This window comes from Lates calcarifer, linkage group LG9 (genome assembly GCF_001640805.2).
Source record: "Lates calcarifer isolate ASB-BC8 linkage group LG9, TLL_Latcal_v3, whole genome shotgun sequence".
Classification (NCBI taxonomy): Eukaryota; Metazoa; Chordata; class Actinopteri; family Centropomidae; genus Lates; species Lates calcarifer.
The window spans coordinates 8,657,753-8,672,979 of record NC_066841.1 but is presented as its reverse complement, the minus strand read 5'-3'; the positions used below and the strand labels follow the sequence as shown (position 1 = coordinate 8,672,979).

At 40.4% G+C, this 15,227-nt stretch overlaps 1 protein-coding gene across 1 annotated transcript in view; it reads right to left on the bottom strand.

The window, feature by feature from the left end:
* The window catches only part of exd3 (exonuclease 3'-5' domain containing 3), a 37,590-nt gene extending 23,123 nt beyond the window's left edge, over window positions 1-14,467 (bottom strand). The window contains 19 exon segments of the mRNA XM_018670488.2: window positions 1,376-1,507; window positions 1,634-1,687; window positions 1,817-2,035; window positions 2,862-3,034; window positions 3,199-3,382; window positions 4,157-4,266; window positions 4,359-4,557; window positions 4,684-4,837; window positions 5,361-5,527; window positions 5,671-5,709; window positions 6,744-6,817; window positions 6,903-7,009; window positions 7,106-7,245; window positions 7,398-7,451; window positions 7,586-7,771; window positions 8,400-8,561; window positions 9,334-9,398; window positions 13,054-13,113; window positions 14,348-14,467. Of these exon segments, the coding sequence (XP_018526004.2) occupies window positions 1,376-1,507; window positions 1,634-1,687; window positions 1,817-2,035; window positions 2,862-3,034; window positions 3,199-3,382; window positions 4,157-4,266; window positions 4,359-4,557; window positions 4,684-4,837; window positions 5,361-5,527; window positions 5,671-5,709; window positions 6,744-6,817; window positions 6,903-7,009; window positions 7,106-7,245; window positions 7,398-7,451; window positions 7,586-7,771; window positions 8,400-8,561; window positions 9,334-9,398; window positions 13,054-13,081 (2,247 nt within the window). The 5' untranslated portion in view covers window positions 13,082-13,113; window positions 14,348-14,467.
* Between the last annotated feature and the right edge of the window lie 760 nt (window positions 14,468-15,227).

Genomic DNA, 15,227 nt, shown 5'->3' with positions numbered 1-15,227 from the left:
AAGTTACCCCTCCCAGTCACCACCACTGCTGCCACAAACACACACACACACACACACACACACACACACACACACACACACAAACACAAACACAAACACAGCCGTTGGAGCACACACAGGTTTCCCTAAACAGCCACCCAGGGAGATATCTACAGGTCAGGTACCGTAAATCCAACATTTGACGGCAACTGACTAAGAAACATCTTTTCCAATCTGCCTGCCAATCTCTCACTCCATCTTAACCTCAGATGTGAATAAGACCCAGAGATATGGTCCCATAGAGGTGAAAACCCAGACATTCTCTCCCCCTGGGCAACACTGGAAAATGAGGCCTCAGGCCTTATGCAACAGTATGGTTCCAGATCATGGAGAGATTTGCCAAACTAGATCAAGTCCGTGTAGCTTCACCTCCTTCCCCAAAAGTGACACCCCACGTCAGAAGAGCCACTTTTTGTAGCCAGAGATCAGCATGTCAAGGCCCTGATCTTGATCTGCCACCCCACTGACAACACTCCAAACAAACAAGAACAACAGAGGAATAGCGAGAACAGAGAATTTTAAAGCCCTTTTCTTCATTTCCCCTTATCATGAATTAATTTCTTCCGCTTTCATTCAGAATTACACAACACACCACAGCAACCACAAAACTTTGTTCTCATAATTTGGGAACTTAACCAGTTCAGCAGTGCTTCATAACCACAGAAATATTGTCTGGGTATTTCTGATGCTTATACTTCTCACTGACATAGGAACTCAAGCTTTTTCCTCTTTCTCACTGACAGTTCTTGTGTATAAGCATCAGTTAAATGCCTGAAACATAGTATGTGATACGTGGAACGTAACCTGTTGGAGTGACTGTGTAATCATATGCATGTGATTTGCCTTTTGAGTCAGGTGTCTATCATCCTCCACTGTCTTTCCTCTTATCTGCCTATTCTGCCTTTGGTTGTGTTCAGACTGACTTAGGCCCTGTGTGAAAAAGTGCAGCCTCTTCATTCATTTGAATGAGGCCAGGTGGTGGTGCAGTGGCGGTGCTAAACCAGCAATAAATAAATAAAGTGGCAAGATTGGGTGCTGTGTTGGCCAATCATATACATGCAAGAACACATCCCAGATGGATTACTTTGTAACATGAACACCCTGTTTCTACAATTTACCTTACAAAAGTTGCAACAAAAGATAAAATACTTGCTGCTGCAATAACTGGATAGCATTTGATTGTGGCAGCAGTACCTGAAACAACACTCACCACAGGGCTGTTTTCAGTCTGAATGCGCTCTTAGAGTTTGGATGATGGATAATCAATCACATTATTTGATTTAACACAGATCTCAGCTGATGCTCATGTTTATACGAGGTTAATTTTTGAACCTACCTGGCAGCGGCTGAATATATCACTGGGCGTGGGCTGGACATTGAAGTGTTTGAGGACCCGAACGGCCTGGTCTCTGGCCTTTTCTGAACAGTCTAGGGACAGACAGCGACCCTCACCCACCTGGGAACGCAACTGCAAACATGAAAAGACCGGGTTATGGTATGTACGTTAGCAAACAAGTGTATTCCACCGCACATGCAAGATGCATCATCATTGTTTGATAGATTTGTTCCTGACTTCACATTAGTCTCTACTTACACTTTGGAACGGTTGTCCACATGTGAGTATGACACGGCCTTCAGCTTGTGCTAACTGACACACAACAAATGAACATCATTAAATAAATGCAGTTAGTGCTGTTATTGGTTATCTACAATATGTAGTATTTTTGTATGACTATATCTTTTATCTGTATGTATTTATTGTCTCTGTTTAACTCACCTTTGCTGCTACTCTGTGATCATCAGTGTTCTCCAGCATGACCACGTCGACTCCTAAACAGCGCAGGTACCTCCCAAGTCCCTGCAGCATGTTGTCACACACCACCCGCAACTGCTGGGGGGGCAGCGTGGGGGAATCTTCTGAGGGTTTCTCGCCACACAGGAGGCTTTTCTCTGTGTCGGGGCGAGGGGGACTGACCCTTTGAGCCCCCTGACATTCCTAAATGGACAGAGACAATAATGTGATACTTAACTGATCCCCACAGGGGGATTTTCTTTTCACTTGCACCACAGCGCGGGGAGGTCAAAGCACAGGGTGAGCTATACAAATGCACCCCTGGAGCTGATAGGAACTGCTCAAGAGTCTTGGCCAAACACATATTGTCCCTCCCTGCAGGCTGGATGCTCAAACCCAGGTTCTTCAGTTGGAGGTTTTCTGTGTTCATTCAAAAGATTCAAGAATATCACATACCTAAGAACTGTTAAATATATCACACACTGGCACAATAGTTCTTATTGAGAAAAGGTTGGTTCTAATGCACCATTGCCTGTGAAAAGGACTTAAATTTGGCGAATGAAAGGAAAAATCTCAGGCATTGTCCTGCTTAATTTGCACTTAAATACCTTCACTTAAAAATACTATTCTGAGGCAAATAGCCTCCTAGAGTTACCTGCCTGTTTTTCCTAAGGTTCCTGAACGGGGTTGAAGAGAAATGTTTTTAATAAACCAAAAACCACATTACGTTTATGTCAAGGTCAGGTCCAGAACAGGTAATGGATTCTGCCCTCTTCATTTGGCTTCTGATTTCAACCTATCTTTCTCTAAAAAAACATCTGTCTGTCTGACATCCATCTAGAAAAAGTAGAGAGGATGAGAGCTACAAATTATCATCTGTGTTCTGACCTCCTTGGAACCCGTGATTCATTTATTTATCTTCCCCTCCTAGATTTCAAAGCATCTGGTGTTCATGGCAACCTCATAAAAATAAGTAAACTCTTGTCAATAACATCAGTTGCTACGAAAGAAATGGCAATTGATCCCTGACCTCTTTGCCAAGGGTCTGTTTCTTCTGCTTGGTCTGTTTCCCCTTCTGCGTCTTGTCTGCGCTCTTCTCTGATTGGCTTGAAGAGATGCTGCGCAGGTCAGCTGGCAGCCCAAAGCGTGCTGGGTTGCTGGAGAGGGCAGAGTACAGGTCCAGCAAACAGTAGGCATCTGCCACTAAAAAGGAGGTTAAGAAATGAGAGAGAGGAAGAGGGGGGGTGAATTTATTGGTTTGCAGTTTATCAGGGGATAACAAAATAATCTCTGATATTCTATAGTGAAAAGAACAGCGACCATCTGTCTCCCTGTCATTGTGTGTCAATGCATGCATAATAGCTTACCTGCATATCTAATTTGGCTGATGCGCAGTGGACGTTTTTCCCAGTTGGACATCTGTTCTGTCTTGTCCAGGGGCTTTCCCAGGACCTGTTGTACCAGTAAACTGAGGCCTTTCTCTGCAGAGTCTTCTCCAACCAGAACCTCTTTAGGGCCGTTTTGAGTCCTGTTGACTTTACCACGCTGGATCTATACAAAGCAATACAGATATTAAACTTTATTCAAGTGTTGAATATTTCTTCACTAAAAACCTGTTTATATGAATTTAATTACAGCAGCTTTAATAATTTTAAATGATTTAGAATTTGTGACAATGCAACGCTCCAGGCAATACATTTTTGAACTTTTAAACAATCCCTCCCCTCTTATGTCCTGCCACAACATCCTGTTTCGGCCGGACATTCCTTGTGATTTTGCAAAATATGTCTTGCATTCCTCACGTCCTGCAACATGCAGCCTACTCCAGCAGATGGTGAAGAAACCTCATTAGTAACTGGCCCATGTTGCCATTTCCACATTCCTATCCCCCTCAAGAGACTGTGAACTCAGCTACATATATCTCAGGCAAACTACTAGGCCACAGCAGCAGTATGGACCAGGGCTGGCATCCAAATATAGCCAAGAACAGCATTTGCTGTAACCACAGCAAATCTGTTATAACCTCTAGTAGCGTATGCCCGGTTGCATGGGACACAGTGTGCTACACAAGTAGTCAACAAACATTGATGCTTGCGGAGCTGAACCAGACTAAGCCTGCTCAGTTCTTGCCAGTTTCAAGGTAACAAAAGGTTATTCTTGGGCATTATTTTTCCTTTTTTGGGAAAATGTATTAAATTAAGACACCACTGTAAATCATAACATGAATTTTATGAAACATTATATGCCTTCTAATAGTCTTTTCTGTTGCTACTGCATTTAATTTACTATTTGTATGACATTATGTGAATGACAAGATAATGTTACCTTTTGGTGGATATTCAGAAGATCAAGCACCCCCTCCATCTTCAGTGGCTCCTCTAAAAACTGGTGCCAGGTGGCAAAGAGACACTTAAGATCCCCTGTCATACCATACCCTAAAATGAAATAAAAGGAGAAATGTGAGGGACAGAGGTACAAAAAGAAAGGCCTCGGATAAATTTGATTTAACCTTTATCAAGTTGCTTACCCAGTTTAAGGACGTTTCTTTTGGAGAAAAAGCTCCTGATGAAACTGACAGTATCTGGGTGTTGACAGAATCCGTTTGCACAGAGGTCCAATAAGAACACCTGGTCAAGAACTGCAAGCTGTATCAGGGCAACTCGCTGGGTTGAGATGCAGCCAAATGTAGGTTGCCACTCCATGTCAACTCCTACTACACCACCTTCCTAGGAACGGATAAAGACAGGGGACGATAAGTCAGCATGATTAACCATAAGTACTTTAATTAATTACCCAAAGTGCCTCCCCATCCATTCACGAGATTTTTGCTGATGGTTGATTTAGACTGATACCTTGAGCACAATGTCTTGACATCTCTGGAGAGCTTCTGGCGTGTCCACAAAGTGAACCTTGTCTCTGGTGAGTGGCGCCTGGTAGAACTTCTGACAGTGAGACTTAGATGGCGTCCAATTCTCATTTTTTGCTGAATCACTCAGACATATATGTCTGAGCAGAGGAGAGAAATATGTGTTTTGTATGTGAGTGTGCACATTTTTAAAAAATGGTATAAAAACTGACCATTTTTGAATAACTCATACCACACAGCATTCTTATGAACTAGCATGATGTCTCAATGAAATTTGGGATATATGCCATATTCAATACCAGAAGACTCAAGGGGCCATCAAAGTAATTCTGTTTCTGGTAATAGCTTTAGCCCACATTAGGTCTGATATTTTAGCCTATACAATCAATGAATATAAGCAAACACAGACACAATTTCTTAAAAAATGTTTGTCAGTGAGATGTTGTAAAGCAGCTTTGGGTTAAGAGGTGTAAACCACTCATTTAACAACACAACACACTTGTCATGTGTAACAAAGCAGATGTGGTCAACAGACTTTCGGCTCCATGTTGCACTTCGTGGATAAAACTTTGAGGCTGAAACTATTTCTCTTTATATAAATAAAGAAGTACACACCACAAGTTGTGCAATACAATATGTTTATACGTATTTTGGCCAACTTACTGTAAAGCAGGAGGTAGACTCTGTTGTGTTTCCCATACCCCACAGGGAAGTCGGTGTCTGGGAATGTTGTATCTCAGTGACCACTGAGAGGCTTTCTGGAGACCACTGTACTTCACCAACATCTCCACCAAGTTTATCTGCAGCTCGAGGTCATCTGCCACTACATACTATACATAAATAATACATGCATACACTCATTTACACAGAAATGTTACACATCCTGCATATCTTATTGTAACCAGTCTATATAAAGTACAGTTTATCTACACCTTGTCATGCCAATACACATCTATAAGCGCCTATAACTTACCTGTACGTGGTCACTCCAGTTCTCCTCTGTCATGCTTTTCTAAAAGAAAAATAGAATGAAATACAGATTTTGTCTCAGTAAATATAAATATATCATGTTCTCAGATAATAGGCTCTTGTGAAAGTGCCCACAATATGTATTTACAAATAAAGTAAAGAAAGTTAATACTTTATCAACTATTTTTTTTCTGTGAAACCCATAGACCTGGACCTCCAGGTCTTTCTTTAGTGAACCTCAAATGCCTCTGCTCATGTTTTCAGGAACTAAATCTACCCTACAACCTAAAAATCAACAAATTATGACAATTTTTATGGTAATTAACAGGTACATATATGTAACTATAACTGGGATAAGAGATCTGAACAGACAAACATGACATTTTAATAAATATTTCTCAGACATAATTAGATCCCGATAGTCAAATAACTTGAGTATAAACCCATGGGCCACAGATGTTTTCATAGTAGCGTATATGAGCCAGACAAGCTCGTCTTAACCCCTGGAGATCTGAGAAAGTTTTCTTTCTTCTCATATACACATTACAGTCCTTCACAAATGGCCTAGTCCCTGCTCCTGTTTCACCTACATTTTATAATATCCAGGAATCTCCTTCCAAAGAATCAGAGACTGACATTAACTCAAAAATCTGATTTTATAGTTTGCAGACATATCTTGCAGTGCTTTGAAATTGTGAATATGTACAATAGAATAGAAAAAAACATTAATTTGCAAATTTTCTTTCAAGTCCAGGAAACTAAACTGAAATAGATTCTGAATATTTCGTAAAGAGATGAGCGAGGAAACTTGATGTAAAAAGATGGACTTCAGAGTAACAAAGTACTACACACATTTCTAAACTATACAGTCAACATCAAAAAATACCTGTCAGAAAGATAGTGTGAAAGGTGCATATTTTGGACATTGAGCAAGAAAAGATGTCTGCCCTGCATCTCAAAACTATTACTATTATTACCATCAACTCATACTAGCCAAAAATCCAAGACACTGGTGAGTAGCCTGCTTATATAGCTGGTGATGTTTAATGAAACTGGAAAGCATGCTGCATCACTCACCTCCACAAACCTCTTGTACATGAGGAATCGTAAAGAGTCCAGTCTCCTCTTATGAAGAGCATTGGGACACAGTCCTATGTCAAAAACATGAGGTCACAATCATTTCTGCCTGAGAGACACATAACACATGAAAAACTGCACATATGCATCATCACACACCTTGGTCAATGTTGAATTTCTCCACGAGTCGTAAGATGTGTTTGGTGAGCATCTTGGGCTGGATCTGGCTCATACAGTGTTTGGACAGAGTGAGGCGAGGGAACTGCCTGCGGAAACACACACAGTCATATAGATTTATATGGCTGCACACTGATGCCTGCATGTACAGTTCAGGTTCTCATTTCTTCACACATGCTCCATACTTGCTTATCTCTTCTACACTGAAGTTGGGGTGGCACCAGGAGTCGAGCAGTGTGACGAGTCGTTGTTCTAGATGATTGTGGCCTGTGACAAAGGACTCTGCCAGTGGCAGTTTGTCCTGTAGGATTAACGGCACACACACCTGCAGAAAAAAATTGGTTTGGAAACTTTGATATAAAAGAGGATACATTAAGAATTTCAAATCTAACACATCTTAAGTGTACTCGTATATTTACTGCTTATAAATACACACAAATGTTACAAAGGCATATCTGCTGAAAATATTTGTCTCACCTCCTCCATATTCAGCTCCTTCTGTAATTTAAGCTTTATACCAAGCACTGCTGCCTATGAATGACAGAGAAATTAAGCGTGTATGTAGAAAATCAGACTTTTGTGTCAGCATTTATTTGACTTGTTACAATTTTGTCTGAAATCTTTCTACTATTAAAAAAACTGTCAGTATCAAAAAGGGCATTCACCTCTTTGTAGCAGTTGAGGGCCTGTAACCTTACAATGTGTAGTCGGAGTATGGCCGGGTCCACAGAGCCGAGGTGGTAGATGTTTATAAGGCTCTCTACAAAGGTGGGCTGGCAATCTGTTACTAAGCTCAGAGCACGGTGCTGGAGTTCCAGGGCTTGCTGCTCTGAGAGTGAATTCAGGGTCACCTGTTGGAAGGGCAAAAATTATTTGGAACCGAGAAAATAAAAATTAACAAATAATATCTAAAAAAAAGAAAGAAGAGATTATCTTAATTTATACAGAGATAGAAAACAAAACAAAAATGAAAAGCATGGAACATTAAGCAATAACTGTTGCTGATAAAGACTTTCTGAACAAAGTCACTCATGAGACAATACTGGAACTAATCTCACTGTTGTGGTGGTAGTGGTAATGTGTGAGGCCATGAAGGCCCATGATTCAAGTCTGAAATATGTGAAGTCATAGTAATGGGTACAGTAAACATACAGTTATAGTACAGCACAATGCATGTCTTCTACCAGTTTACACAAAGGCAGGGTAATTCTAATTTCAACATACACACTACATTTATGTTCTTTAAGCTACTTGGTACAAGAAGATACCCGTATCACTCTGCAGGTAGTACAAGTGCAAAGAAATATATATATATATATATTTTTTTTTTGTCTAGAAATGCTGAACATTGGTGAGTATACCAAACTGGCAAAGGTGAAGCAGGATAGACTGAAAGTGTAGGTTTGAAACTGCTGCAACTGTGGCTCTGTAAAACATTTCTGAAGTCCAAAAAAACTTTCTTTGATGAATGTCGTTTACCTGAGGATGTTCCTTCATCCACGTCTGGAATTCCATGAGGATGTGATAGCCGAGGGTGTGGCTCCGACCCTTCTGTTTGCCTGGACAGCCTTCCAGGATTGTTAGTAAGGCCTCCAGAGGCTCAGACAGCTTCGAAAATCCCTGGACAGCTGCCAAATGTAGCTGTGTGTGTGTGTGTGTGTGTGTGTGTGATAAAAACTATAATATTAGTGAGGAAAAGCTAAATGTATAAACCATCACAGCTTTGACTTTTTAATCTCATTATTATTTGCAATAGTTTCATTCATACCTGTACCAGGCTGTATGTCAATCATATTACAGCTACAAAGTATTTAGAGGAAAAAAAAAATCACATAACTGGGGGAAATTCATAGAAACTTTTTTTTTTCCAGTTCATCTACAGATGAGTCACAGTTATTTTGTAAAATGATTTTTTAGACTAGCCAGACCACAGTAAATTGTAAAGAGAAACAGCTAACTTCCCTCTCCTCGCAGACACACAGGCTTGTGACACATTTTGTGTCTCAGCTTAAGAATGCAAACTCTGGCATTAGAAACTTCCTACATGAGAAAATAATATCTGTGTGAGAATGCTTCGCGCAGTGTCTTCAATTTGCAAAACAGATGTCATCCACTCAATATCCTCCTCACACAGCTCTCAAGTTCATTCAGTGCAACGCAAATTCCTTCCTTCCTACTGACAGACACTCTGGTTTCCTCATTAACACACACACACACACACGCAGTCACACGCTGGTGAGCTTCATTTAAATATGTCAGTAACCAAGCTCTCTCTCATTCCTTCCTGTGCAAGTGCTTCTCGTAGAGACACAAAGACTCCATCTCTCTACCTTTGTAAATACACATACACATACACACACACACACACACACACACACACTCAACTGACACACGCTGTGAAAGTGACTCTCACCGTCTGCAGATCTTTCCGGTTCCATAGCTCGAAGAGTTGGCCTCTCAGCACGGCTGGGTCAAGACCTGGGGGGGTGGATCACACACACACACACACACACCACACACACACACACACACACACACAACACACACACACACACACACACACATAGATGAGGTGGGGTTTCACTCTGACCTTTGAGCTCTGTCAACCTGTCAAGAAATCAAACCTAATGGCTTTTTTAGTACTTTAGTTTTCAGAGTCTTTGACACCCATCTTGATCTTAAAGTAAAGAATCCTGATTTGAGAAAATGAAACATACTGTTTGCAAGATTCAGAACCTCCAGAGCAAAACCTTGAGACCATGAAAAAAATATGTGTAGGCTATGTGCTCAGTGGGTATGACGATGACATTTACTTTGTCCCATTAGCACAGTTAATTTTGTTGTTCAACTCCTCCAAACACTGTTTCCTGGTTATAATGGCCTTTACCTTGCTGTGTAAATAAAAGTTACAGTACAGGTCATAATAACAATTCTGAAAGCCACAATGTTGATTTGCCCTTGCTCTGAAGGTCATGTTAACAAAAGGTTAAATTTACTGCCACACTATCCTGAAATAACTTGTTTTGTGTCCAACCCAAATCTTAGCTTACAGGTAATGTGATATCCTGGAAAAATTGTTTAGTAAAACAGGCATAGCTGAGTAGCCATAACGTCAAATATTACATCTTTAAGAGGCACAACAGAGCAGCCGTAACATCGGATTAACAGCTGAGGCTGGTTGGATAGAAGAGGAACCAGGCATTAGCTCTGCATTCCAGCTGAATCTGCAGCCAAACTACTCAAGAGAAGACTCTCGCAGCATTTTTTTGGAGGGCCACAGTGGGTAAAAAGGGACTTGGAAACAAGAGATGTGTATATGCATGTGCGTTTCGTGTTTTGTGTCTATCTGCCCATGCGTGTGTTCCACTGAGCTTTCCCCGAAAGAGCTTCAGCTTCTTTCTCTGTCGCTCATGCTGTGTGGGCTGCACCATACCTGCCCCCACCACCACCACCACCATACCTCCTTCCCTCCCTCCCTCTCCTCCTTCCCAGGACTAGTTTTCCTGTTCTCCTCTCCCTCCCTGCAGCAGCCTCTCTTGATTTTGTCTCGGATTTCCCCAGGAAAGGGCTATGTGGTGGTCATGGTGTAAAAAATACAGCCTTCCTGATGCATAGCCTGGGAAAGCAGAGCAAAAGGCCTCTCCCTCTCTCTGCATTGGCCTCTTTCTTTACTGTATTTCTCCCGGTCTGACACTTTTTTTCTCTTTCATGTTGCCTCTTAAACATGAACTTTACCTGTCTGAGAATCTTATTTTGTTGTTGTTGTATTTATTTCCCAGGTGTACCCTCTCCACTTCAGCATGTTTTTTTAACTGAGTAATTTTGTCCCACTTCCATGTTTGTTGTTTATCACTTGTTTCTGAGTTTCCCTTCCTTCCCTGCAAGTTTCTCTGGTCTTTGTTTCTCATTTTAAAAACAGCATAGAAAGAAATACTGCCAAAACAAAAACTGAATCATTTCCTCTGTGATTCTGTTCAGTGTTTTTACCTTAGAAAATGCTAGTTGTGCAACACCAGCCTTTTAGTGTGTTCTGGCTCATTTACTGCAAATCGTGCATGCTTTACATTAGTGTCACTTTCCAAAGTACACAGTCATTTTAAATTTTGCAAATGCATTTCCTTCCTTCAAGACAATCACTTTTACATTATTTCCATGAAAATATGTTTGTTAAAGATGGTGAACTGTTGTAACACTGGCTTTTCTTATAACGGACACATCAGCATCTCACCATGACACTATGGTTTTGACAGCAACATTAGAGCATGCTATGACAGTCAACAACAGTGTAGAGCAGAATTTTAGCAAATGGACTAACATGTGCAACAACGCTGCTATGGTCCACTGAAAGGTCCTTTAATTCCAAACATCTGAATGGCAAAGTTTCCTTTAGCTGTTCTCTGCTGCTATAAACCCCACTCCAGCCCATTCATCACACTGACGAACATGCGTACGTGCACGGGGACTCACACAAACACAAACAGCACAACCCACTTCACTTCAGCCTCACTGTTTGTATGAGGAGAGGACACAGAAGTAGTGGAGAGGAGAGGAATGTGGAGCAAGTAGTTTCTTTATAGTCCTGGATGGTGGGTGAATGACAGAGCTGGAGGCTCCCCATTCATTACAACATAATAACCCCATCACCACATACAAATACATGGACACTCATACAGTACATGCACTCATTCACCTCTGGCAAGGTGAAGGTTGGTTTTTTTTTTTGACACAAGAGTATTTGAAATGTGAGATAATACTACATTTTCACTAAGTGGATTTTAAAGTAATCTAACACTATCCTCTTCTCCCACTCTTTAACAATATAATAAGTCACACTTAAATTTCATTGAAATTAGACAGAGATTAAATCTACAGGCAGGTCTAACAGCCTGTTGCCAGGCAGCTGCCAAAATAAAGGAAACACAAAGATCAAGTGTCTAAATGGGGCATTCGGTGTCACTACAGCCACCAGAACAGCTTCAGTGTGACTTGGCAGAGGTTGTGCAAGTGGCTCAACTCCACTGGAAAGATGCCACAACATTCCTCGACAAGTGCTTCTCTTCTTTTGTATTTTTGTTGTAGGTGCTGGAAAAAGCTTTCAACAGGTGCCATTACAGAATCTTGAAAAATGAGGAGAAAATCAGCACTCGCAGAATTTGAGCCTTATTAAAGCAGCGTTTGCGTGTTAATTACTTCTCCAGAACTGACCTGCTACAGCTCGGTTTCTGTGCCAGTGTGGACTGACGCATACCTACAGGCTCTGCAGTGAGCCTGCTTGTTATTATAAATCCCATGAGCTCCTTCAGCAAACTAATGTTACCAAAAAACACACATTTATCCACGAGATGGGTTTAAAATTTCATCAATCAAAGGATCTGAGATTATTTTCATTGTAAATTAAATTTCTACTTGTGAATGAAGACATACACAACAGAGTCAGAGGGAGCGGTGATTTAACATAGTCGGGTATCTGTTTCAGCACAACAATCTGTTGGCAAAAACTCTATTGAGCCAGTTTTACATGCCTATGTGTTGTTTTTCTTATTGTTAACTCTTGTGATAGTCAGTTAACTCATTCTGCTTTCTCCTTGATTGTTTTTCTCCAGATGTTAAAATTATTTGGATAAAACATATGTGAACACACATGCTTTATAGTATAAATACACACACAAATGCATACTGCACAATGCCCTGTACTTGCTAGGGGGCAGAAAGTTACAGCTTAGGCTTTATCAGGGAATGTGCAATAATCTGGTGTAGGTGACTGTGCTATATCTAAAGCTATGGCTTTCACTGGGGGAATATAGAATTGTCAGAAGGAACATGAACTGAAACATAATTGTTGAAGCTGAATGTTATTTGTAGTTTTGACTGTACATGCATATGTGGAGTGGTTGCACGTTGCTGTGACTCCAGTGTTTTCTTGTTTGCCTAAGACTAATTTCTCCTGAGGGAGACAATAAAGGCTACCTGACATTATTAATATTAGAAGTAACGCATATTTTACTTCAGATAATATTAAACTAAGCTGTGTACCTTTGGAGCTTGTACCCAGCACAACATTAGAGTTAACCCTCATATATATTGTTTCTATACGAAAGGGAAATGTGTGTAGAAAGACTTGTGTGTTACAAACCTGTTGACTCTTCAGTACTACGGTTCATTTCTGTCCACAGGATGGCGTGCTGCAGTCACTCTGTAAGTGAAGGTACACAGAAGAGCACACTGCTGTAAATAGGTGGGCTCCACCACAATCGCTTAAACATATTACAGTCACAGCCAAAGTAGAGATACATTTATTTGCAAAATATGTAGAGCTGCAGCTAAGGATAATTTTTATTGTCAATGAATCTGTTGATTATTTCTCCAATTTGTCAAAAAAGTAGTGACAAAATGCCCACTGCAACTTCTAAGAATCCAAGGCATTAATCAAAAGTCTTATTTTGTTTGTCCAGTAGTCCATAACACAAAGACATTCAGTACAATGATATTTTATTTAAAAAGCAGAAAACATTATCATTTGAGAGGCTGAAACCAAAGAATGTGTGGTGTACCACATACAGTAATAGTTTGCTAACAGGCCCAGATGTGTGCATTAGCTGGAGCATTTGTTCTGAGCTAGGGCGGCGATTTTATTGTCTTTAGAATGATGTCACAGTACCAAAAGCAAAGCTAAAACTAAAATCAAACCAAAGAAAAGTGAAAAAATGTTATGTATTCAACCAATTAAATCAACAACATCAAGGAAAATTCTTCAGCGCCAATGATTATGAACCAGTTTTTTGCTGATAACATCATTCCTTGACACATACACACAGAAACCTGTGGGAACAGCAGCCTGAGAGAGGGCAAGATGCCAGCTGGCTATGAGACTAGATTTCAGGCTGAGGATGTTTTTTTAGGCCTGAAGTCTGGTTGTTTCTCCCTGTTTGAATGTCTGCAAGCTCAAGAGGCGGGCTTTGGCAGTCGGCACTGTCCGGGCAACTGCACTTTTCCAGGCGATGGAGGAGAAAGAGATACGACACCTGCCTGCAACTAAGTCCTTTTTATTATCTTCTATCCCCACCTAGTGGTTAAAAAAAGACACAGTCTACTTCCTCACTGCTAGTTTTTATGTTGTGTGTTAGCAAGCTAGCTTGTCTGGCTCAGCCAGGTAAAGCGCACTCTCATGACACCTGTGCGTGGGTTAATGTCGCACCTGTTCCAGTCTTTCAGCTGTAAAACACAACTAAACGACACAACAGTGTTTCTAATTTTGCCAGTATACCAGTTAACATGAGCTACCGTGACACATTTTAAGCTAGCACACAGACCTCTGCTTCTGTGTCATGTTGCTCTCCAGTGTACATCAGACTTTATTTTAATGTGTCAACCGGCGAAACATATTGTATTGCACTAATGAATTATATTATCGTTGAGAGATGACTCACCGTGTGGTACTTTCTCCCAGTTAGCTACTGTCAGATAAACTAGTACCTTTGTACTTACTCCTGGTTAGTTTATGTGGTTAGTGGACCTATTGGGTGATGCCGAATTTGCCCTCCGTAAAACCTTTCAGGTAGCGCTTGCCCTCACACTGTACTCAAATCACCGTAATTTACAGACCATATCCCCTGAATGTTGTCACGGCTTTGGCAGCAAACACAAATGTATGTGTACGCAACACATATTAGAGAAATTTGATTGATTTTATCGGAAGCGGTTCACACACTGCAAATAAAGTTACCTGTAATTCTAAAAATAGGGCAAAAATAACTCAATTACGCTTGCTCTTCTACTTGTTTTTCAGACGAGGCCGTCATGCAAGTTTAAAGTGCACTACTGCCCCCTACTGGTCTCACCTCCTACTACTTCCTTGTATTAAGGAATTGCTTTTGCTTGAATTATTTGTTTTTAGTATGTGCCCAAGCTCATATAGACACAAGACTCAAATTCCAAAAGAACGATTTATGAAATCTGTATGAGTCTAACCCAAGACTAAACAGCTCTAAAATACCTTTATTAAAAACACACACTTTTTAAATTTAAATTAAACAGGTATTATTTTAAACAATCAGACTCTATTCAGTCAGGTAAAATCCAAGCGAGAAAGGCCTATAATATAACACCTGTAACCTAATAAAGGTTCACATCTTTACAAAATACAACAACAATCTTGCTATAGATTATTTTTATAGATTTTTTTACAAGCACTGTCTGGATTTATTTAAATCAATCTGATCTAAGTTTATTTTTATCTTTTTATTCTACAATAAATTCTTCCATATTTTTGCATGTAATGCGATTACATATGCATGAGGTGACTAGAAT